This window comes from Ictalurus punctatus, chromosome 29 (genome assembly GCF_001660625.3).
Source record: "Ictalurus punctatus breed USDA103 chromosome 29, Coco_2.0, whole genome shotgun sequence".
NCBI lineage: Eukaryota > Metazoa > Chordata > Actinopteri > Siluriformes > Ictaluridae > Ictalurus > Ictalurus punctatus.
This window is the reverse complement of record NC_030444.2, coordinates 10,878,352-10,901,556: the sequence shown is the minus strand read 5'-3', so window position 1 is coordinate 10,901,556 and position 23,205 is coordinate 10,878,352. Positions and strand designations below refer to the sequence as shown.

The 23,205-nt window shown below is 37.0% G+C and overlaps 1 protein-coding gene across 2 annotated transcripts in view; it reads right to left on the bottom strand.

Annotated features, from left to right (window-relative positions):
- Positions 1 to 23,205, bottom strand: part of nrxn2b (neurexin 2b) — a 659,496-nt gene that overhangs the window by 307,348 nt on the left and 328,943 nt on the right. Inside the window, exon 7 of one of the 2 annotated variants that reach the window (XM_047152219.2) lies at positions 6,933 to 6,956. The exons of the other annotated variant lie outside the window; for it this stretch is intronic. Within the exon in view, the coding sequence (XP_047008175.1) occupies positions 6,933 to 6,956 (24 nt within the window). The remainder of the gene's footprint in view (positions 1 to 6,932; positions 6,957 to 23,205) is intronic. 2 annotated transcript variants of the gene reach the window in all.

Sequence of the window (23,205 nt, the reverse complement as noted above, 5' to 3'; positions counted from 1 at the left end):
AAAGGTTTATGCCAAACTTGTGAGGTGACTTCAGACTATCTCTCAATTAGCATTATGGGTCCACAGATCAAGATTTTTCCTGTAATTTATTATCTTTATCTTGAATGTTATTAGTGTTAATAACAGCACACGTTCATGACATTCATGATTCATGACATTGGGAAAGTTATACATAGAAGGTATACATATCATATATCATAAAAGTGTTACAAATGCAGAAATGATTCATTTGGCTGGCATATGGGCTTCGTAAATAAGTATGCTTATGAAATGGAACTGTGCTTTGTAATAGTATTGAATGCAAATGAATGTTTTGAAGGTCCAATGTAGGTACCATTGTAATAAAGTAATAGTTTGAGCCATAAAATATCTGGTAACACCTTCCTCAGGAGGCGATGTGAATACAGCTACTTGACACAAGTGCTACTGTATATAAGCCCTTCATGACAACTGACATAAACCTACTTAACCAGTTTACAAGACATATCAGCTGACAAAGACTGCTTTGGTCAATTTTGTTGCCAAGTTGTAACATTTACATTAACAGACTAATTTTTGTTAACAAAGTTATGACACATCTATAGTGATGTAATGACAGGCTCATGAACATTTCCCCTGACCGTTAAATAAAGTGCCTTTAATATTACTATTTATAAATAACTATTATTAAAATAATAATAATAATAATAATAATAATAATAATAATAATAATAATAATAATAATAATAATAATAATAAACTCACTTCATTGTTTACAATTTATGACAATGGCATGAAACCATAGTGATGTTTATATATTTATATATATATATATATATATATATATATATATATATATATATATATATATATATATATATATATATATATATATATAATACTGTTAATAAAATTAAACTCAATTCTCTGTTGTGAAGATTTAAAGCAAGACAGCTTAATGACAGTTTTTATATATCAATTGTATGTTATAAAGTGCTTATGTAGGCTTCATTTAGTCATATGAACAGCACCCTAATAAAGTGTTTCCAAACAGAAATGTATTTTACTTTACTTTTGACAGTCCAAATAAACCTACTTTCATGTTATGACAATTTATTTCAATGACATGACTCTTTAATGACTGATTTTTATTCATATGCCACTTGTCATAAAGAGCTTATGTAGGCTTCATTAACCATACGGAAGTGCTGCCAAATAGTCATGCATTCAATTTGACTATTGTCAGTAAAAATCCCTTTTCAGTTAGGAAATTTCTGTTGCTTAATGCATTCTAAGGCACACATCTAAAGCATCAGACACCATAACTCGAGCAAAGACAGAAAAAGGAGAGCGAAAAAGGAAAGGTTGTGAAAGAAGAAAAAAAAAAGGAAAATAGAAAGATTGAGAAAGAAACAGTGTGTCAAATCCTGAGAAACGTTAAAAGAGCAATATAGAGAAAAGCTTCTGCGTGAGGAAACACTGATGAATCTTCAATATGAAATCAGACTTCTATTTTTTTTTTCTTCATCATTTTCTCCCTGCCTCTCTTTCCAAACTCCTTCTTTCACTATTTTTATTATTTTTTTTTGCTGGCAAGACCTTACTTACTTCTCCCCCGCTCTCTTCCTACTCCTCCCCTCACCCACTCCTTCCGTTTCCTTCTAGTTATTTTGAATCCTAACAGCACAGGACTACAGCTGCAGAAAACTAGTCGTATAATTCCTCCCTAGTCCCCCATAGATCTGCTGGAAGACACTGCAAAGGCGCATGGACTAAAATTCTCCATCTTGCTGTCATGAGCCTATTCTGATATATATGGGGAAATTGATCTCCTGTCAGTTCTGAGGTAATTATTTTATACTGATGCATTGGTCTCAGCAAGTTTGCAGAACCTACTTTATATACATTAAAAGTGAGCTGACAGGCCATTCTTCTAGTCTAGAATAGCCTGTGACTGACTAACTGCTTTCGCAGTAATCATAACGTTGTCAAGAGTGTCCAAAATGACGCCAAAACGTTTCATTTCAGCAGACCAGCCGGGTGATAACAGATTCCAGTTAAGTGATGTTAGGGGAAAAAAAAGAAAGAAAGCATAAGGCTACAACCCAGTGAATCAAGGAGAAAATCTATCTCTTTTATTGAACTCCAGAAATGCTACACCACACACACACACTTCTTATAAATCTCTTATAATGGTTTTGCTTTTGATCATGCTGAGCGAAAGGAGAAGATTAGCATTTTAAAAATGACTGCCTGCCAAGTCTGTACTCCAGAGTGAAAATACAATACTTCTCTCCTATGGCAAATAATATGGTGGAATGTCTAATGGATCCCTGAAACACCGTTTACATTAAGTGTTTAACCTTGAGACTTCAGATTCCTACTAATTCTGTGTTCTTAGGGCGCTTTCACACCTATTAGTCCGTTTTGCTGTTTTATGAATGAGAGTAAAAATGACCATTTTATTTTGTGTGCTATCTGTTGTGGATGTGTTTCCCACCACACATAATTAAGCTTATTAAAATATGCATAGCAATCACAAAAAATCACCTAAACTTAGAGAAGACAGCGCAAAAGCGAAATAAATGAATAGATAGTTCTTTAAATAACTAGTTTAAAAACAATGCATCGCATCCAGTGTTTATTTGCTCTTTTTGGTTGCTAGGCCAAATATCCAGAACACATGGCATCTCTGCAGTGCTTCAGCTCAGACCTTTGGCTCAATTTGCGCCTAGCTCGAATCTACAAAAAAAAACAAAAAACTCGCCCAACCTAAAATACATACCGCATTTGGTTCACTTTTGACAGTTGGTTTAATACAGGGTTGAATCTCCACTAGAGTTCACTTAGAAGTTTATTTACTTAGATGGTCTTGGGCTGTTTTTCTTTTTGTTTGGTCCACACCCAAGTGTGATTACACCAAAGTGTTCTTACCTACTTAAAAAACAGTGCCAAAGAGGAAAACACACCAAGGTTTGATTGAAACAGACACATGTGAACGCACCCTTAGAAAATTTTAAACAAACCTCATCCCCCTAGGACTTAAAATATGTCCATAGTCTTCTTATCTCTCTCCAGCCAGGTTTAAGAGCTGTAAAGCTCACCGAAGTCAGACACAGTAGGCTAGAACTTGCCTCAGGTGCCTTTTTCATTTGTATGCTAGAGAAATTCTGACCGCCCACGCATATCCAAAGAAGTGGCATTTGCTTTAAGAGAGTTAACTAAAGATATCTTCTAGCAGTTACCTAACATCATGCTCATTCAGGTTTAAATGGACAGTTTATATACATATGCGCACACACAGAGAGAAAATATTGTGTCATCTGTGCATGATAATTAATCCAAGAAATCTATCTACTATCAGCCAGACAGCACCATGGATTATATGTTTAGCTCACAGGGTCATGGGATTCGGAATGAGCACCTTAGCTATCGATTTGTCCATCCCTGTATCAAATGAAACGGTACTGTCCACACATTGTTGACTAAATCCTAAATCTTATAATGATAAATGTCCATATATCTATGGTAGTCAAGAAATAATTTTTAAACTTCAGCCATTCCACTAATGCAGCACTAACCAAACTAAATCCATCTTCTTCAACCCCTGAAACAGATTTTGAAAACACACCGCGTCCATTCCACTTACCTTTGACTGCCACTAAGTTGGACAAAAAGAGGCCAAACGGTAAGTTACATTGCTTACAATTAATCAATAAAAGAAGCTACACTTTCAAAGTAATGCATATAAAATTTGTACATAAGTGTATGTGACGTACATTGATGTACATCATTGTACATTATTTTACATTGGTGTACAGTGACATAATTGAGTGTACATTGGTGTAGATTGTTGTAAATCAGTATACAGTGATGCACACTGGTGTACACTGATGTACATGGGAGTAAACTGTTGTACATTGGTGTGCACTGACATACATTAGTGTACAACTGAGTACATCAATGTACACTGGCATATATTGGTGTATATTGGTAGACTGGCATATATTGCCGTATGAACACTGGCATACTGTACACTGATATACATCAGTACACATCAGTGTACATTAGTGTACCTTGGCGTACATTGGTGTAAATTGGCACACATTTGGTGGAAGGCCCATTTTTAGCCATGAATCTTTGCACAGGTGGCTGGCAGCTTGATGACAATCCGCAGTTTCTCCTCAGATTTAGGAAAGACAGATGGTATTCCAGAGCCGAGTAAAGTGTGATTCCAACATCATTCCAAAGTAAAAAAAAATCAAAGTGGGTCCCTAAATCTGTAAATAAAACTAGGGGCTTTGAATAGAGAAGGAGGTGAACAAGATATGGGCCAAGGGGGACTTTAAATGGGAAAATATGTATAAGTGTTGAGGTATTGGGTATGAGGGAAATCGGTTAGTACTTTAGTAAGTAAGGGAGAGTCAGACACAAAAATGGTTGTTAGTACAGTTATAACAAAGGTCTGGTTCAAACAATTGTATTAGTAACAGATTTAGGTTTTAGTAAATTTAGTAAAAATTAGAAGAAACACAACTGGAGTAGTCAATTGGAGAAATCCTCTACGATTTGATTTGAAAATCAGATCGGGTTCGTCAGAAATCTCAAGTTGTTTTGGTGATAAGGGGTTTTCTGTGGTTAATAATGAAAGACAGCAATCCATCCAAAACAAAATGCTAGTATGGTGGAGAAAAAGCCATGCAACCAAAACAAAACCAACAAAGGCCTCACACCAAAGAAAAGGACGACTAAAACCACTCAGTAGCAATGGGAGAAGGGTGTCAAAATAAAATTACAGAACACACCACTGCACCAGAAAAGAACATAAACACAGATGTTTAGTTGGTTATGGGGGTTAATCATAAGGCAAAGTGACAGAAATGAACCCAAAGAACTCGAATCCAAACACTCGTGCAAGCCGAAACGTCCTCGGCTTGGGCAACACAGACACCCTCCCGGGATAGAGATGGGTAAAGGTAATATAAAAATAAGTAAATCCATGCTACACAAAACACAACAATGTAAAAAATAATTTTAAAAAATGCACGTAATGATTAAAAATAAATCAAATAAAAAATTTTGAATGCTATGTTTAAGTTAAAGAAAAATAGAAGAAAGAGGGAAAGACTTTTGTTATTACAGTAAACACTAAGCATTCTAAGTGTTACTATAACTATTTGATCCACTGCTTAAATATCTCTTAAAGCACAATAATTGCATATGAATGCAGTTTGAAAAGAGGCCCTCTTACAGAATAGAGCACAAATGAAATTTTTTTCATCAACAGTCCTACTGATTAAACCTCATGCTGTGTGCAAATGAGTGCACTTGTCTGTAAAACAAAAAAGTTCTTTCCCTCTAACTTCTTTTATTATTATTTTTTTTTTCATTTTCTTTAGCAAGATACAATGAAGTCATTATTTGTTTTAGCGGTTCTTGTCCAATAATGGGAAAGAAAATAAATAAAGTTGCAATCATGTAGATATACTGTATACGCCTAATGTATATACATGTGCATTAAATATGTATATACATTTACATATACATACATAACTGGATGTTATGTAGCTGATTGTCAAAAGAATTTTGAGGAAATTCGCTTGCATGCAGGAGTAAATAAGGCCAGGTAAAGAGTTTTGTGTTAGGGTTAGCGATAATAGACAAGATCATGTCATGAATCTGATGCCACGCAGTAAGAAAGCAAGATTTATGGATGTGAAATATTACTTTCTATATTTGATCATGATTTTACAAAATATTTCCTGTTAAAAGATTAAAAGCTAAACTGCAGGGTTAATGTATAACATGTATGACTCAAGAAATAAGTCAAGAACTGAATAATTTTCAAAAATGCTTATATTGCAAGACGTTTTTGGTCATGTTAATTAATGATAATTTAACAGCAAGTATTATAGTGTGCAGTCTTTATAGTGTGCAGTTAAAAAAAAAAGATAATTAATTAGAAAATAGTTCAGTATTGTATACTTCTATGCATTAACATGGAATATGTCATTACATTACCGGCATTTCCTCTCAGCCTTTTAAAACATAGCCATTGTATAGTCGTACAATTTAAGCTTCTTGTCTCATTCAGCATTTTCTTGTAATGTTCAGTGTCATACTCAAAAGAAATCCTTGCTGGAAACAGCAAACATTGGACACTTGCTATACAACAAGAAAGAGATGACAAGCACAGTGGCACTGACTGCTATATTAACATGAACGATGAGAACTGGGACAGACTAAACGATTAAAGCTCTGCTGCATCGCTAGCATTAAGTGCAGGACTAAACCCTATATCAGCAGGTAGTCAGCAGGCAGATAAGTGGCATTGTGGATTATGTCAGAAAACTGAAAACAAACCAACATATCTATATACATAATTAATCATTAAATAAATCTTATGCACAACTAGAGATTCTAAGGGTGTACAAACCTTTGCACTCAATTATGTGTTAGTCTTACTGCCAGCCATTAGAGTCATCATACATGATCATTTTTATTATGTAAAGTAATTGTAATTATTGCTAGAATTATTATTAGTATTATTTTTGTTGAGACAACAAAACGGAGAAAAAATATGAGAAAAGGAAATCTACAGAAAAGACTCTTAATTTTGCAAATATTTATATAAAAAATTGCATATATTTAGATCGCACACATTTAAGGGAAGCAGATGAAATGCAAATAAATAAATAAATAAATAATTTAAAAAAAAATAATTAAAAAAAGGGTCCTAGGTGGATGAAAAGCAGAACACAGCTATTATAATAAAGGTGGAAGAAAATGAAATAAAATGTGGATATTTAACTTTTTTGTGGCTACCTTGAGACCGACGGGAGTTTGTGTAGTCAGTAAAAGCAAACAGAATAGAAAGAGGAAACGGAAATCCAGGGCAAACCAAAGTAGAAGACAATTAGAATGATATCTACCATATAATGCAGTTTGTTTACCATAGCGTGTCCAATGCCTGAGTGCTTTAGGAGAAAATAGGGGAGGGGGAAGAAAAAAAAAATAGCAGTGACAAACCGTGAATTCAATAAAGGTCATTTAGTTTTTGTCTCTTTAGTGGAGACGTATCTCGGCTGGTAAATGATTTTGAAAATAGATGGTTGTAGGCCAACCGGTGTTTAATTATATATACAGTACTGCGCAAAAGTCTTAGGCAACCGATTTTGGTTAAGTACAAACTATGTTACAGATTTTTATTTTATGACTTCTACATTTGAGAGTCAGTACAAAAAGATTTTAGATTTCCAAACATTAGTTTTCATAGCACAAAATTAAATGTTACAGATTAATGTTTGTATGTCAGTAAAGGAAGCAGCATATTATGGAACAGACCACTTTTCAGAAAGAAAAAAAAAAAAGAAAAAAATAAATAAGAATGAAGGCTGCTGGATTTTGCTGCATAAATAAGAAGCAAGTGTGACAGTCAAAGTCTCCAGAAGAGCCGTGGCTGGTTCACTCAAACGTAAAGCTCATTTCCTTATATAACTGCACTAATTAGTACTTCCAGTTATTAATGTTTATTGCCCTTTATAGATTTTTTAAAATATAGAAACATTTAATTTCATTATATTTGAAGGCATCTTTGCCCCTACAGCATTTCTTTGCATGTAAGAATTTTGCACAGTACTGTGTGTGTATAATATATATATATATATATATATATATATATATATATATATATATATATATATATATATATATATATATATATATTAAACTGAATAAAATAAAGTATTTTTGAAATTATTTTCAAATAAAGCGAATAATCCAAATGATTAAATTCGTATATATATTAAAATATATAATGTCTTCATTGATTGGTTTGTCAATTAAAAGAATGACAATTTTTTAAAGAGGTTAGTATGTAAGTACGCAAGTTAAGTAGAGAAAACAACAGATGGTCCGACATTCCGTGAATGACACAATGTTAGTCATTTCAAATGGACACAAAAGGTAAGGAAAACTACAACACAAAAAAGTACAAATCAAACTGGAAGAACTTGAAGCTGTTTGGTTAGTAAGAAGACACAAGAGTTAGCATAAAACAACCTCCAGAAAGAGAGAGAAAGAGAGAGAGCAAGAGGAAGGGAATACAAAAAGGGGCGGGGCTTGTTTGAGTGATAAGGGGGGAAAAAAAACAAAAACATTCTAATTGGCTAGTCCTGGAAGGTAAAGTCCTAATCCGTTATTTCTTTGACGTATCGCTTGTCTTAGTGCACTATGGAAAAGTCAGAAACAAATAATGATCATTTCTAGAAGCATATTACTTTAATTATATATTTAATAAAGAACAGTGTGCAAGAAGAAGTGAGAAGATAGATAGAAGAGAAGTCATGGATGCCATGAGCCTTCCTGGATCTGGAAAAGAACATAATTATGTTTATTATCGCATCAACTGTGCACCACATCAACAACATCTTAAAGACTCATGCCTTTGGATAAATGGTAGGATAACTTTTTGTGAACTTTTTTTCGAATGAATCAAAAACATTGGCATCACTTCATTACTTCAGTGACTCAAAACATCTAATTAAAAGCGTTATTAAATAGTCTGCATCCTGTGCACACATTACGATCAATTAGTATCTTGTGGCTTCATAAAAATAATGAAAATAACAGGATGTGCTAGATCAAGTGCTATTTGATTAACTGTCAAATAATGAGGTTTATTACATTTTGACAGCAAAAATACAAACAAAGCTATGGACACTTGTTTCAGAGCTTTTTTCTCGCAATTTTGAGTAAACATCTCACAATTCTGACTTTTTTTTTTTTCTTCAAATTTGCGAGTTCACATTGCACAATTTTGACATTATTTCTCGCAACTACGAGTTTACATCCCACAATTCTGCCTTTTTTACACACAATTTAGACATCCACTTGAAACAGTAGCTGAAATATACCTGACTAACTTCAGGTAACAAGCACAGGTTGGCATCTGGTTTTCCTTGTCTTGACTAGCTGATGAGTGTTGGCCTATTTATGGAGAATTGCTGATGCTTTGTTGATGCATTCTTCATAAGTAACTAAATGTAAAATTTACATTGTCTAAACTGCGAGAGACAAAGTCTAACAAAGTCTAAATTGCGAGAGAGAAAAAAAGTCAGAATTGTGATATGTAAACTCGTAATTGTGAGAAACAAATGACAGGATTGGGAGATGTAAAGATATAAAGTCGCAATGACCTCTTTTACAATTATTTTTCACCGCGGCAGAAACGGGCTTCCATGCAAAACAAATCAAAACAAAACAAAGGGGGGGGGGAAACCTCTCTAGTTCCTCATTCAGTAACTTCCATTCATTTTCATACTTTCCTATTTATGTTTTTTTTTTGACAGAAAACCAAGTGCTTGTGTTTAAAGACATTGGTCTGGACCCCATGTCCAGTAGTGTTATTCAAGAAAACCAGGCCACCTCATGAATGCAAAATCATGTAGAGTCATGTAGAGCTTGCAATTTTTCAAAATTACCACAGATTTTCCACCGATTTGAGCCAAGATGCATTATGCGATGTCATCACAATACAGCCAAAGCCCTCTTCGATTCATTTGCGTCAAACATGAGTAGGGATGCACCGAATGTTCGGCAACCGAAATTATTCGGCCGAAAATAGCAAAAAAGCACTTTCGGTGTTCGGCTGTATAAGTGAAAAGGCCGAATAAATTTGACCGAACAATGACGTGTTTGCTGACGCGACCAAATTGCCTAGCAACCAGAGTGAGACGCGCGAATGTCACGACCTCCACTTCCGGGAGCACGCTCGGAGAAATGAGGGGGCGCGCGCATGCACGATCTACGTGCATATATGTGCTCAGCGAGCGCATGCTCTTCGGATGTTGACAATCGTGACATTGTTTACTGTGGACACGTGCGTTTGTTTTGTTTCTTTTCCGCAGTATTCTGTCACGTCGCGAGACGTAAGGGAGTAGAGTACGGAAGCAGGTGCAGGTGACGTATTTATTTAAGGGCAGGCAGATAAATCCAAATCGTAATCCAACAAACGTAGTCAAGACAAACAAAGGCTCGGGCGATTGGCAAACAGGCATAAACGGGGCAAAGCAGGAATCAAAGTTGCGGTCACAGAAAACAGGGTCAAAACCCAAAACAAGAAACATGAACTAGTACTATGGACTGGGAGTGGAAAACCCAGCAGTTTTAAATGAACTAATCTAAAGTTTAAACTAACTAAATCTATCAAGGACCATAACATTAACAACGTATCTAAGTATACTATATCTACTATAATACTCCGCAAGGTGTACAGGGACGCGAGCGGTATATATCCCCAATATAATCAGCCATATAGAACCGAATAGAACCATTTTTTGCACTCAATGAACTTTTTAATGCACTTTTTTTGTTGTAGGCTACAGAGTGTTCCATTCTTTCAGCAGTCAGTTATAGGCCTAACATAGGCTATTCAAGGGGGCTCAAAGATGACCACATAAAAATATTTTTATTTTAATAATTTATTTATTTAAAGTTATATTGTGCCTTGTTGGAAGCCTATGCCTGCTGGAATGAAAAAAAAATGTTCAGTGTTAAATAAATATTTTGAAATTATAGTTTTTGTAATTGATTTTTTTCTTTGAAAAGCAAGACAAAATAGTAAAAGGCACATTTTGACTATTTAATTCATGCAATGGTGAAAAAAATGGCAAAATAAATGGAAAAAAAGTGGAAAAACGTATTCGGTATTCGGCTTCGGCCAAAAATTTTCATTTCGGTGCATCCCTAAACATGAGTACACCGAAAAGGTTCCATTTACCAACAAACATCACTGTGGAAGACTTTTTCTGCAAAAAAAAACCCAAAGAAATCACACAAAACGAAAACTCACAAAAGCTGCATCAAAACCAAGCCGTTTTGGCCACAACAATCACCCAAAAAAAAAAAAAAACCTCTGAGAAATCCTCCATGTGATGTGCATACTCTGAATTTGGAGCTTAAACCATCACCTTAAGCATGAGCGTAACCCGACTTTGTATATGCATAACCTTCCCCGCGTAAATATTGACAAAACAGTTAGACTTAACTCACCAACTCTGAAAAAGTAGCCCCATGATACAAAGGCTAGAAACCAACTAACCCATTTCTCTCACGTCCTCAAACCCCCACATCATTCACATTCAGCTGTAATTGCCACACATGAGAGAAGTCATTTACTGCACTCTATGATACCTTTCATCACCTCTGAACCCTAATGCATGTTTCACATTCCCTGCTTGCTTTTCTAGCTACATTATAATTGTAAGAGAATGTAAAAAGCCATTAAAGAGGAATTTCACACAGAAGCCAGGTTTAAGATTGATGTATTCCGCTGTCGAGCAAAAGGGCCCGCATAGGACAAGAGAACAAATTAGGCTGCTGAGGAACAGCTGACAGAACATCTTGAGCCTGCGGGCCGTGGAGTGGATTTTTAACATGCGCTTTCCTTTTACGAGTTAGCTAATCAACGTTTGCAGACTCATACTTACATGCGTGTAGACACATGCACATTTAAACAATTCATAATCTATGTTTAATATTTGAGAGCAGCTTCAGTTTTTTTTTTTTTTATCTGGTTTTACACCGTAGAAATGTCAGGCTAAAGTCTCATCGACTGAACAAGCACAGAGAAAGAGCTTGTTAAATCCGATTATAGTGCCATTCATCTTTATATACTCACCAATCGTTTCAATCACTGGCAAACAGACTATTTGTAATGGATTAACAAAGCGGAGTGAATGCATTACGAGGGATAACGGCAATATTAAAGTGAAGGGAGAAAGATCATCGTTATTAAATCTGACTGAATGCAAGAGTAGCAGAAAGACAGTCTACAAAACACAAGGCTAGCATAGAACTAGAATGTAAAAGGTAAAACACAGCTATATAGATAAAGTCTACAGAGTGCAAGACGAGCAGAACGCAAGAATCTTCAAGTTGAAAACCTGGCAAAGAACAGAAATCTACAACGTAACAGCCTGGAACAGAACTAAAGAGTATACACGCATAAGATTAGCATAGAGCTAGCATAAACAAGCATAAGACTAGCATAGAGCTAGCATAAACAAGCATAAGACTAGCATAGAGTTAGCATAAACAGAATACAAGACAAGTATAGAACTTAAGACTGCAAAGTACAAGAGTAGCACAGGGCAAGAGTCTACTAAATGCAAACAAGCACAGCTGGAAAGTAAAAAAGCTAGCCTTGAACAAAACTACAAGGCTATAACACAGAAGAAATTCACAAAGTAGAAAGCTAGCATAGGGCAGGACTCTACAAAATAAAACGCTGGAATATAGAGTCTACAAGCTACAGTACATCAGTAGGACATTGTTGTCTACAAAGTACAAGGTTAGCATAGACTAGAAATCAACTATATAAAAGGCTAGAACAGTTCTGGAGTCTGCTGTTAGTACATGACTAGCACAGAGTTAGGGTCTACAAAACATATATAAAACAGTCTAAAAAATATATACAGCTAACCTAGAAGGGAAGTCTAAATACAAGACTACAATGTATCTGTGAACCTTTGCTTTCAGTATCTGGTGTGACCCCCTTGTGCAGCAATAACTGTAACTAAACGTTTTCGGTAACTTTTGATCAGTCCTGCACATCGGCCGGGAGGAATTTTAGCCCGTTCCTCAGTACAGAACAGCTTCAACTCTGGGATGTTGGTGGGTTTCCTCACATGAACTGCTTGCTTCAGGTTCTTCCACAACATTTCTATTGGATTAAGGTCAAAATTTTGACTTGGCCATTCCAAAACATTACCTTTATTCTTCTTTAACCATTCTTTGGTATAACGATTTGTGTGCTTGGGGTTGTTGACTTGCTGCATGACCCACTTTCTCTTGAGATTCAGTTCATGTCCTGATATTTTCCTTTAGATTTCGCTGATAATTCAGAATTCATTGTTCCATCAATGAAGACAAGTCGTCCTGGACCAGGTGCAGTTAAACAGGCACAAAACCATGATACTACCACCACCACTATGTTTCACAGATGGGATAAAGTTCTTATGCTGGAATGCAGTGTTTTCCTTTCTACAAACATAATGCTTCTCATTTAAACTTCTTTAAACCACGAAATTCTACTTTGGTCTCATCCATCCACAGAACATTTTTCCAATAGCCTTCTGGCTTGTCCATGTGATCTTTAGAAAAATTCTGACTGTACATGTGGGCGGGGGCTTGATGTCAACTGAGGTTTGGATAGCAGACATCTGGAGTGCTTTTCGGCTGCAATTACAGCTAGAAATGCTCGTTCCATGGCAAGTGCTGCAGCTAATCACAACCGTGCTGATGTACAGAATAACTGCACAGCTGAGGGTGTGATATTGCTTCTATATAACTGATATTTTGGACACAATATGGCCAAATATTTTGTTTATTTTTGCTCCGCTAGTGGAAATAGATCCCAAAGAAGCTACTCTCACTTTATAGCACATCAGCTAGCTGGCTAGCTAGCTCACATTGATTTGTACCTTCCCGTTTAAAATGCATCTGGTGAAAATGGCTTCCCTTCTTCCTTTTCATCTTTATCTGACGAGCTTTCATATTTTAAGTTTAAAAATTATATCAATAAAAATTGTAGCGTTTGCCATGTCCGCTGATGATGTCGCTAACTCTAATACTGTCGCTAATACTAAATACAGTATAAGCCCGCTTGGAACGGCGCTTGGCCAATCAAATTAGTGGAGCGGAACTAAATCCTGTTTAAGAATGTCATTCAATCATTTAATTTGATCTCAAGGAATTGCATGTAAACTGTAATAAATATTAAAAGCTCTAGGTCCCTACAGTGTGGGATTTAAACAGAAGGTCAACTAAACACAAATTCAAGATTATACAAACGCAAACATGGGAAAATAATCAGCAAGATGCTCATACAAACAGGCAGCATGTTGTAAAAAGGGCAAAGCCAGAATTAAAACACACGATAATACAGGGACAGTGAACGCATCGTCTCTGGCTCATTCTCATGCATATTCATTAAACGCAGGACACGGCGAAATGAAAGCATAGTGGCGCACCTGCAACTGTACAAAGATCGTGAATATTCAGTACATGCCACAGACATTCATACTTCCACACACACACACTTTTCCACAACACATCCACTTGTGACATTTCGGTGATGATGGCAAACATCTGCTTGCTGCCTTTTTCTTTCTGCAATCTCTCTCTCTGTCTGACCCTCTCATTTCCTTCCCTTCACAGCGGATGTGAATTGACTTCCAAACACTTTTTTTTTTGGTGTAATGACTCTTTTCCGATCTTCATCGCTCCTTCAGAATGTAGAAATTAGAGCCCTGAGCCTCTGCTTACAGCCCTCCTGTGACAAGTGAGAGAGAGGGACAGCAGCCATCTGGAGCCACACACAGCGCACACACAACCACAAAATGGAGGACAGTCTCTGAAAAACTGCGACCTGTGGATGGTCAGGTGTTGCCTCGACAGGGTTTAAGGTGATAAATCTGTTGGTTTGTGTTTTTTAGTGCCTTCTGGTACTTTCAGTTTGAACAAGATTTAATATCAGGATTTGGACAGCAGACCTGTCCATACATACGTATATGGATCATTTTTTTAAACATGGTTGTTACTGCACCATTTTTTTTTAAAAAACAACAACAACAACAACAACAAAAAATAAATCATCCTGTCCACACAAAGACAATTTTCAAAAATATCTCCATTACACAAAAGGAGATTTGAAAATGCTTCCATGTACACACCAGCCCAGTGAAAGTATGTAATAAACTGACAGAAAAGAAGGCTAAAATGTTGTGGATTCATATTCATATTGCATCATATTCATCAAGGTATAATAGCAAAATAAAGCTAAATTAAAATGCAAAAATTGGAATCTTATTCAAATTTATTAATTTCTAAGCAGTGCTCCAGAGGAAATCTTGAATGGTCCAGGATTAAACTTAAACTGGGTCCAAAGTGTTCAAACTGGATCCAAACCATTCAGTTTATCATGCTCGAGATTGGATATGTATCCATGCTTAATGTATCCATGAAAAATACAATATACACTGTATATAAAGTATATATATATATAAAAAAAAAACAATATTGTGTTCAAACCAATATGTTACTTAAAATAAAATACTGAAATACTAAAAGATCTACAGCTACAGAGCTTTCATGTTTTCCTATTAAAGCTTAAAGAAACACACTCTTTGTTTAGTATTGTAATTAGTATTTTAATTAGCATTAAATGTTCCAATAGACATACACATACATATAGAGATCATTAGCTGTATTTGCTTTGCAGCCTCATGTTGTACTCATTTACACTAATGAATTCTGAGATAATACAATTATGCATTATGTAAGGAATAAATCATGCTGTTACAGGAAAAGATTTACAAATCCCAGAAGTATTTTATTTTTCGTATACCACAGCAGATTTTCAACACAAGTATTTTTTTTTAATTATTAAAGAGCAACATGTCATGCTTGTTTTTTTTTTGTTTTTTTTAAATACGTTAGTAGTTACCTTTTATATTGTGCAACACCCCCAAAACAAGTCGGTACCTGTTATCACTTACACTATAGCAGCTATAACCAGCCATTCCTTCACCAGTGTCCCTTTTTTCCACTCTCTTGAAGTTATACTAACAATTTAAATAAATTAATAAATAAATAAATAAATAACATGCAGCTTGCTATGTTTCAATGTCCTGAAGACGTTTGTGCGTAGAGGGAAATTTTAACCTGACACTGGAGACTCCTTACAAAAATGTTACATAAACATCTCTAAGCTTCACCATATCGCTGATTATGCATTACGTACGTTTATACCATATATTGTTGAGCATCTGCCATACAAAACCCTGAAAATGAGCTGCTATCTTTAAATATGAATCGATCGTCTGATGAATCGGATTCGAGAATTCAGCAGCGCTGTGATATAATAAAATATACAGCATGAAAAATTCCTTGAATGTCCTGATTTTACTAAATGTCACACAGATAGCACCAACAAATGCATAAACATTAGCTTTCTGTACGTAATTTATGATAAAACATGACACCAGCATTTGTTATTTACCAAAATAAAGGCATTTCACTTAATTCATACCTGACATTATGATGAATGCTAAACTCATGGCATTTATCGTATGAGAGGATTAAACAAAATGATACAGAAGCATACATTCAAACCTCTCTCTTTCTCTCTCTCAGTTCATTCATCAGGGACAGCTGAGAGCTGCACAGCAAGCAGAAATAACAGGGGGGAAAAAAAAAAAGCATTCCTTACTATGCTGAATTTTCCGTCGATATAAATCATTCAGTTGATACTGACGTCATGCTGTCTGTAGCAGCCGGACAAATAAAAGCTGGTTTCAAGTCATATTTTTTCTCCTTTTTTCTTTCTTTCTTGGATATCAATATTAGAAATGTGCAGGTGTTTTTCTGAAGTTCGCATCACCCTCACTTACAGTACTCGTCGCTAGGCTATTTGCTAGTTTGATATTTGCTGCAGCTCCAGCAAAATGGAGTACCGCTGGGCTAAAAGTCCTTCAGGCAAAATCGATAGGAGACAATACATATCATCAGTGTGCTGCAGAAACCTTCACAAATAGAACTTTGCTCAGAGTTTGTGTTACATGTCAGTCTTAAATATTTTACCAGAGTTGAATCCTAGAGTTGGTGGTAGCATTTTCAACTCTAGAATGCATGAACCAAAAAACCTACAGAAATGCATAAAGTTGGTCAAAATGATTCAATGGTTTTCTTAAGTGTCTTGTTAAATTATTTAAAAATGGATGACATACAAATGTTTTAATTTATCAAACGTGTATTTGTTCAGTTACCTAGTACATATGCAGTGCAAAAGATGTCATTTAATTTTATTCAAACGCAATTTCAGAACTAACTCTGAACAAATTTACTTCTACTGTACATATATACAGTATATGTTGTTGCTGTGACAACTGATTTCATGTGACTGTTGTCTGAGGCAAATTCTTGGCTCAGAGACAAATGCCAACAGATTTTTGAGTAATCCGTTGAATTCCCTTTCCAAGGGAACTCTACATTGTGTCACGCTTGACGCTTTGGGAATGCCCCCTGGTGGAAATGGCATCTGAATGCCTGTGAAATCACTCCAATCCGATGGGCCTGCCTCGGTCAGGTAATGAAGTAGAAACGTGTCATGAAGACATATAAGGTACAAACTACATCATTCAGCTTCTTTGTTTTCAGGAAGCGCATGTCTGTGTACTGTATGTGATTGTCTGTTCTATTGTCTGTCCTATTGTTTATCTAAAAAAAAAAGAGAGAAACTATGAGAAAGCACAACCTGTGAGGCTCTCCGAATCCTATAAAGAGCTGCTAGAGGTTGTGGATAGGGCTGTGAAGAAGTTGAAAATAGAATGGCCAGCTGAGGAGGAGGCACCTTGTGGTAGACTGGATGAGTGGTTCCTCACCAGTGGTAAGAAATCCTCCCCCCCAAGAAGCTCCCCCTTTTTCCCCGAGCTCCAAACGGAGGTGTTGAGATCATGGGAAAAACCGTATTCCAGTCGAGTTTTTAACCCCGCAATGGCAAATTATGCTTCCATCCTGGGGGGGAAAACGTACAATTACAGTGTGCTGTTGTGGGCTGAAGAGACGCTTTCTTCCAGCACAGTAGCACACTTAAAGGGGCCAGCCTTGCAGGGTGTCCTCACAGTTAGTGGGCAAGGCTTATGTGGCAGCAGGGCAGACTGCTACATACTATGACTGTGCTTCAAGCTTATCAAGCTGACCTGCTAAACAAGCTCAATAGCGACGATGATATTGGTCCCAAGACACTTGCGGAGCTCTGCCGAGCCACAGATTTGTCTCTTCATGCCATGATGAAGACAGCCGGTGCCAATCAACCAATCTATGGCTTCTTTGGTGGTCGCAGAGAGGCATTTGTGGCTTAATTTGTCGGGAATAAATGAGAGAGACAAAGTGTTTTTATTGAATGCCCCTGAAAGCTAGTGTGGCTGCCCGCCTTCCCCCACGCAGAGGTAGGGGGTCCGGGTAGCCACGATCCCAGTTCTCCAGAGGTGCGAGAATGGATCTAAGGATTGTTCTAATCACTAGGAGGAAGTAGTCCCAAGGGGCTAATGAAGTGGGGTATCTGGGACTTTGAGGTTGTTCTTGTCCCCAGTATTTCTGTAGGGCATCTAATCTGGGCTGGGCAGGGTAACAAACTTATACTTTCACTTAAAAAAAAGTCTCTCCCTTGGGTCTGCCAGTATGCTGGAATGCAGCTGAGACTGTGCTCATTATACGTGCAGTTTCAGTGTATTATGCTCAGTTTATTGTTTGCACATTCAGTTCGAGTATTGATTTGTCACGATAAGATCTGAAAATTGTTGCATCCAGATTCCCCTCTCTTCAGTCGAGTCTGTTGGGCTGTTATGAATGCAGAATATTTCTGAGGCAATATTTCTTCTCATATTTAAAAGGGGAGCATTTATTATCCCAGGGAAGTTGTACGCTCTATTACGCATCTCTTTCACATTGTGATTCTAGTAGCGTATTATACTGACTAACAGGACAGTGCTGTGGATTCTACAAACGCTTCGCCCACGGGGAAGTGTACGCTCTAAATACGTGTTGCTTCACTTCATGGTGCGGATAGCGTCAGTTAGACCCTGTCACCGAGGTGCGGGGGCTACGAGACATTTCACAGGCAGACTGGGGGTGTGGCTACTTAACGGCTGACTATATGTTTAGTGCTGAGGTTTGTCCATGGGGAAGTGTATGCTCTAATAGGTGTTGCTTCTCATCATGGTACAATTAGCGTTAGTTAAACTCAGTGACTCAGAGGTGATGGGTTTTTTCAAAAACGCTTCTCAGCAGAATTTATGTTATATAGTTGCTGTTTAGGTGGTCACAAGCTCATTAAGGAGCAAAAGCGATGAGGGACGTTAGCTGGCTTAGATTGTGTTATGTAAACCGTGCTCTCTTATGTGCGGTTCTGGATGTTTTATCCAGTTTGGACACTTATCTAAAGTTGCTTTTTCCAGCATCGACGTTAAAGCCACATATTTCAGAGATAATATTTTTCTCATATTGAAGGGGAAAGTCCCTACCACAGGAAGCCATATTTTAGGCTGCCTGAAGGGTCTTAGAGGTAAAGGGCAGGCTTGACCTTGACGGGTCATCCAGCCTAAGGCTTCTAGGTAGGTCTTCTGGAGTGTAGGTGAGCTTAGATTGCGTTACCTGAAACCGGGGTCATCATACGTGTGGTTTCAGAATGTTATGCACATACTATTGTATTGTACATTCAGTTCGAGTTCTGATTTATCACGATAAGATCTAAATTTCACACACTCCCGCATACACCCCCTTCCTTTTAGTCGAGTCTGTTAGGGTTGGTATGAATGCAGGATATTTCAGAGGAAATATCTCTTCTCATATCTAAAGGGGGAATCTTGTTGAAGACAGACATCCTACCGAGGTATGGGCTGAGGCCCGGGGAATGGAGAGGTTGGGGCCATGCCTCTTTCCCGATAGCTCTGTTTGCAGAACAAGGGGTTCGTCAAAACCTGTAAAGTTTGCTGCTGGTAGCTCTGCTTTGACAAACTCCGAGTATGGGTTTCAGACAACATAGTTCTATTGAGGCAGTGTAGGCTATAAGTCTGGCCCCTGATGGGGTACCAACTCCTAGATGTCTCTCAACCGATTTTGTGAGAACATTTTCAATACTAGAGCTTTATCCACAAGGAAGCCTACACTCTAATACGTGTCTATTCTTTTGTGGTATAAATATTGCCAGTAGAACAAGTAACTGAGGTCCTGGGATTCTACAGGGGCTCATTCAAGCAGACCTGAGGATGAGGCTTCCTCTAAGGCATTATCTGAGGGTATGTTGTAAGATGAGACATTCTATGTTTGTTCAAATAGTGTTTTTGTGCATATATACTTCACAGACATATTTTGGCAGACATGTTTCGACATAGTGGGTATTCTCATTCCCAAAGCGTCAAGCGTGACACAACGTAGAGTTCCCTTGGAAAGAGAATGTCTAGGTTACGTGTGTAACCCTGCTCCCTGAGAAGGGAACAAGATGTTGCATCTCGTTGGCCATACTTTGCCATGCCTGCAAATTGTGTCTTCCTTCAAACAAATAGCAGCTGAATGACATAGTTTGTGGATGCCTTATGTAGTTTCATGACGTGTTTCTACTTCATCACCTGACTGAGGCAGGCCAATCGGATTGGTGTGATTTCACAGGTATTCAGACGTCGCTTCCGCCGGGGGCATTCCTAAAGCATCAAGTGTGACGCAACATCTCAGGGAACAAGGTTAACCAAGATGTTTTATGGAATACCATGTTAAGTCAATTTCCATAGGAAATGTATAAGGGTCATTTTGACCTGGTTGAAGTAGTGATATGAAAATTCTTTTTTTTTTTTTTTTTGATAGAGGTCAGACACAGATTTCTTACGGTTTACAGGGAATATATTAAGAAATATATGTTTTTATTGAGCAAATATATAAAAAAAATTATACTCTGAATAGAAATAGAATAGAAAAACAATGGAAACCATTACAAACAATGGTTTCCACTACAAATACCATTACAATCCATCAGCTAACCATTAAAGGCATTGCCATTACTGCTCCGTAATGGTATCCACTAGACATAACATGTCACCAATAGAAGACAACAAATTACCAGTAGAAACCAACATGGACCATTCCATTAAAACCAATACAATTCCCATTATAAGCATTAAAACTATTATAAATTCTATTTTCAGCAGGGATATCAATATTTGCGAGGGGAAAGTTGCTTGAATTCAGAATTGGGTTACGCAACTACTTAATTTTATTCTCTTGGCTCCCCATTCACAAGTCCTGTCAGGCTGTCACAATTTGTATTCTTGAATAGAGGTGGCCATAATGGGGCTTTTCAATGTACTCTGGTTCCGTAAAACATCCGTAAATTTTTACCTACTGCTTTTCATTTGTGTGAGTGATAGAAACCCACTAAGAGGGCTTATTTGATCGAAATCACAAAACGCAGTGCAGTCAGATGAGCAGCCGGGTAGTATGAGCGCAGCTTATTTTTTCTCGATGGATCTTGACAGTTTAATAAGAAAATGTGGTCTGATCAGTAAATAGAAACATTTTGTTAGGTTTTGGCATTAGCTAGCAGTATCAGAAGAGAAAAAAAATGGAATTTGTGCCTTTTTTGGTGGTGAACATGTTCAGCAATGAATTTATTTGTGATCTTACACTCCACAGTAGTGGTTAATGGCTCACATGAAAGTAGACACTCAGAGCTTTAAGAATTAGCATAAATCTAAATCTTAGAAATGGATTTTGGCAGTTATATACAGTGTTTTACTATCAAAAAAGCTTTAGTTCTGCTGTCTGTTTTATCTCTCTACCAATGTTTAGTTGGCTCACACACACACTCCTCCCATTTCCCTTCACCCTGCTCACCAGCAGCTAAACGAAGAGTTACGGTACTCTATACACAGAAACCCAACAGTGTCCTGACTAATCTTATCACAGACTTGCGATGATAAAATAATTCATTTGTTGATACTGATTGAAAATGTCAGATAAGTCGATTTCCGTTCTGCCGGTGTACTTAGACAGAGGATTAAAAGTAACAATGGGTTGATTTAGGCAGGTTTGGCAACCTTGCGGTCTGTGAAGCAACGTTTAAGACACATGAAAATATCACGTGTGAATTTTAAATGCTTTTGTGATCGGACCACGTGAGACGAATGTTAAAAGTCTAGTCTACTAGCAGTGTCACACATAACCAGTGGATTGTAAAAACAATTGAGGAAAAAAAAAAAAACAGTATGGACGCACCATGTCTCCTTTCACTCCCTTTGTGACTTCCTGTATAAGAGACAAAGGACACTCGGATGCTTGCTGACGCCTCTGTCCTTTTTTAACATGCGTATACACAATATGCACACACACACACCCAAAAAACATGACATCATACAAAATGTGGATTAAACTCAACCTGGTGTTACGATCCAGGTGACCACAAAGAGGAGCTCTTGCTCTGTCTGAAGCCAATCAAAACTGTCTTTATTTCCTTTATTATTTATTTCCCCTCCTCTTTTCCAAGCATTCCATTACTCTGTTCTGCCTCTTGCCAAATTCACACACTCGCACACCCACTCGCAAAATTATATGAGAGCACACACAGCAGCGACTGCTTTGACAGATTTTTGAGAACAGTTCAGAGCGATTTGTTGATTCAGAAATTCACACATGCATTTTGTCTCGCTTGTTCATGTAATATAGATAGAGAATATTATACTATTGAGGTTTGGACCGTTTTTGAGGTTTGGACTGATGATATTCATATTGATTTATTGACAAAGCTACAGCTATAAGTAAAATCATGTTCAGAGGTGTAGTAAATCTTGTCAGTGGCATCAATAATGCAGCTACCAGAATATTCAAATGCATACACACGTCCTATGTATACACATTCTCTTTGTCCTCATAAACAGACACACACTCTTATCACATCCTTCTCACACAGTGTACTTAAAGAGTCTTTTAAAGCAGTGAAGTGTTTACTGAGTCCCAAGCTTTAATCTAGCCTGAATAGTTTTGTGTTTGTTTTTTTTTTTTCCGGCCGCAGTCCGAGTTAACTCATACGAGTGAGTGAGTCCAAGATGAGTGCAATCATAAGCTTTGAGGTCAGTGTCTAGTCCCGATCATAAGCTTTGAAGTCAGAGTCGAGTCATGTATGAAAATTTCAAGTCTGTCTAGTCATGAATCATGAGTCGAGTTGCAAACATCGGCTTTAAAGCCAAAGTCAAGTCCTGAATCATATGCTTTGAAGGCAGAGTCAAGTTATGAATCATAAACTTTGAAGACAGGGTCGAGTAATGAATAATAAACTTTGAAGGCAGAGTCAAGTAATGAATCATAAGCTTTGAAGGCAGAGTCAAGTAATGACTCATAAGCGTTGAAGGCAGTCAAGTCATGAATCCCAAACTTTGAAGTCAGAGTTGAGTCCCAAATCATAAGCTTTGAAATCAGACTTCGTCATGAATCATATACCTTGGAATCATTGACTTTAAAGTAACGAAACATAAGTTGTTTTTTTTTTTATCATAAGCTTTGAAGGCAGTCAAGTTATGAATCATGAGCTTTGAGTCATCTCACAGATCATGAGTTCTGAAGCAAGAGTCGAGTCACAAATAAAAAGCTTTGAAGTCAGAGTTGAGTCACGAATCATAC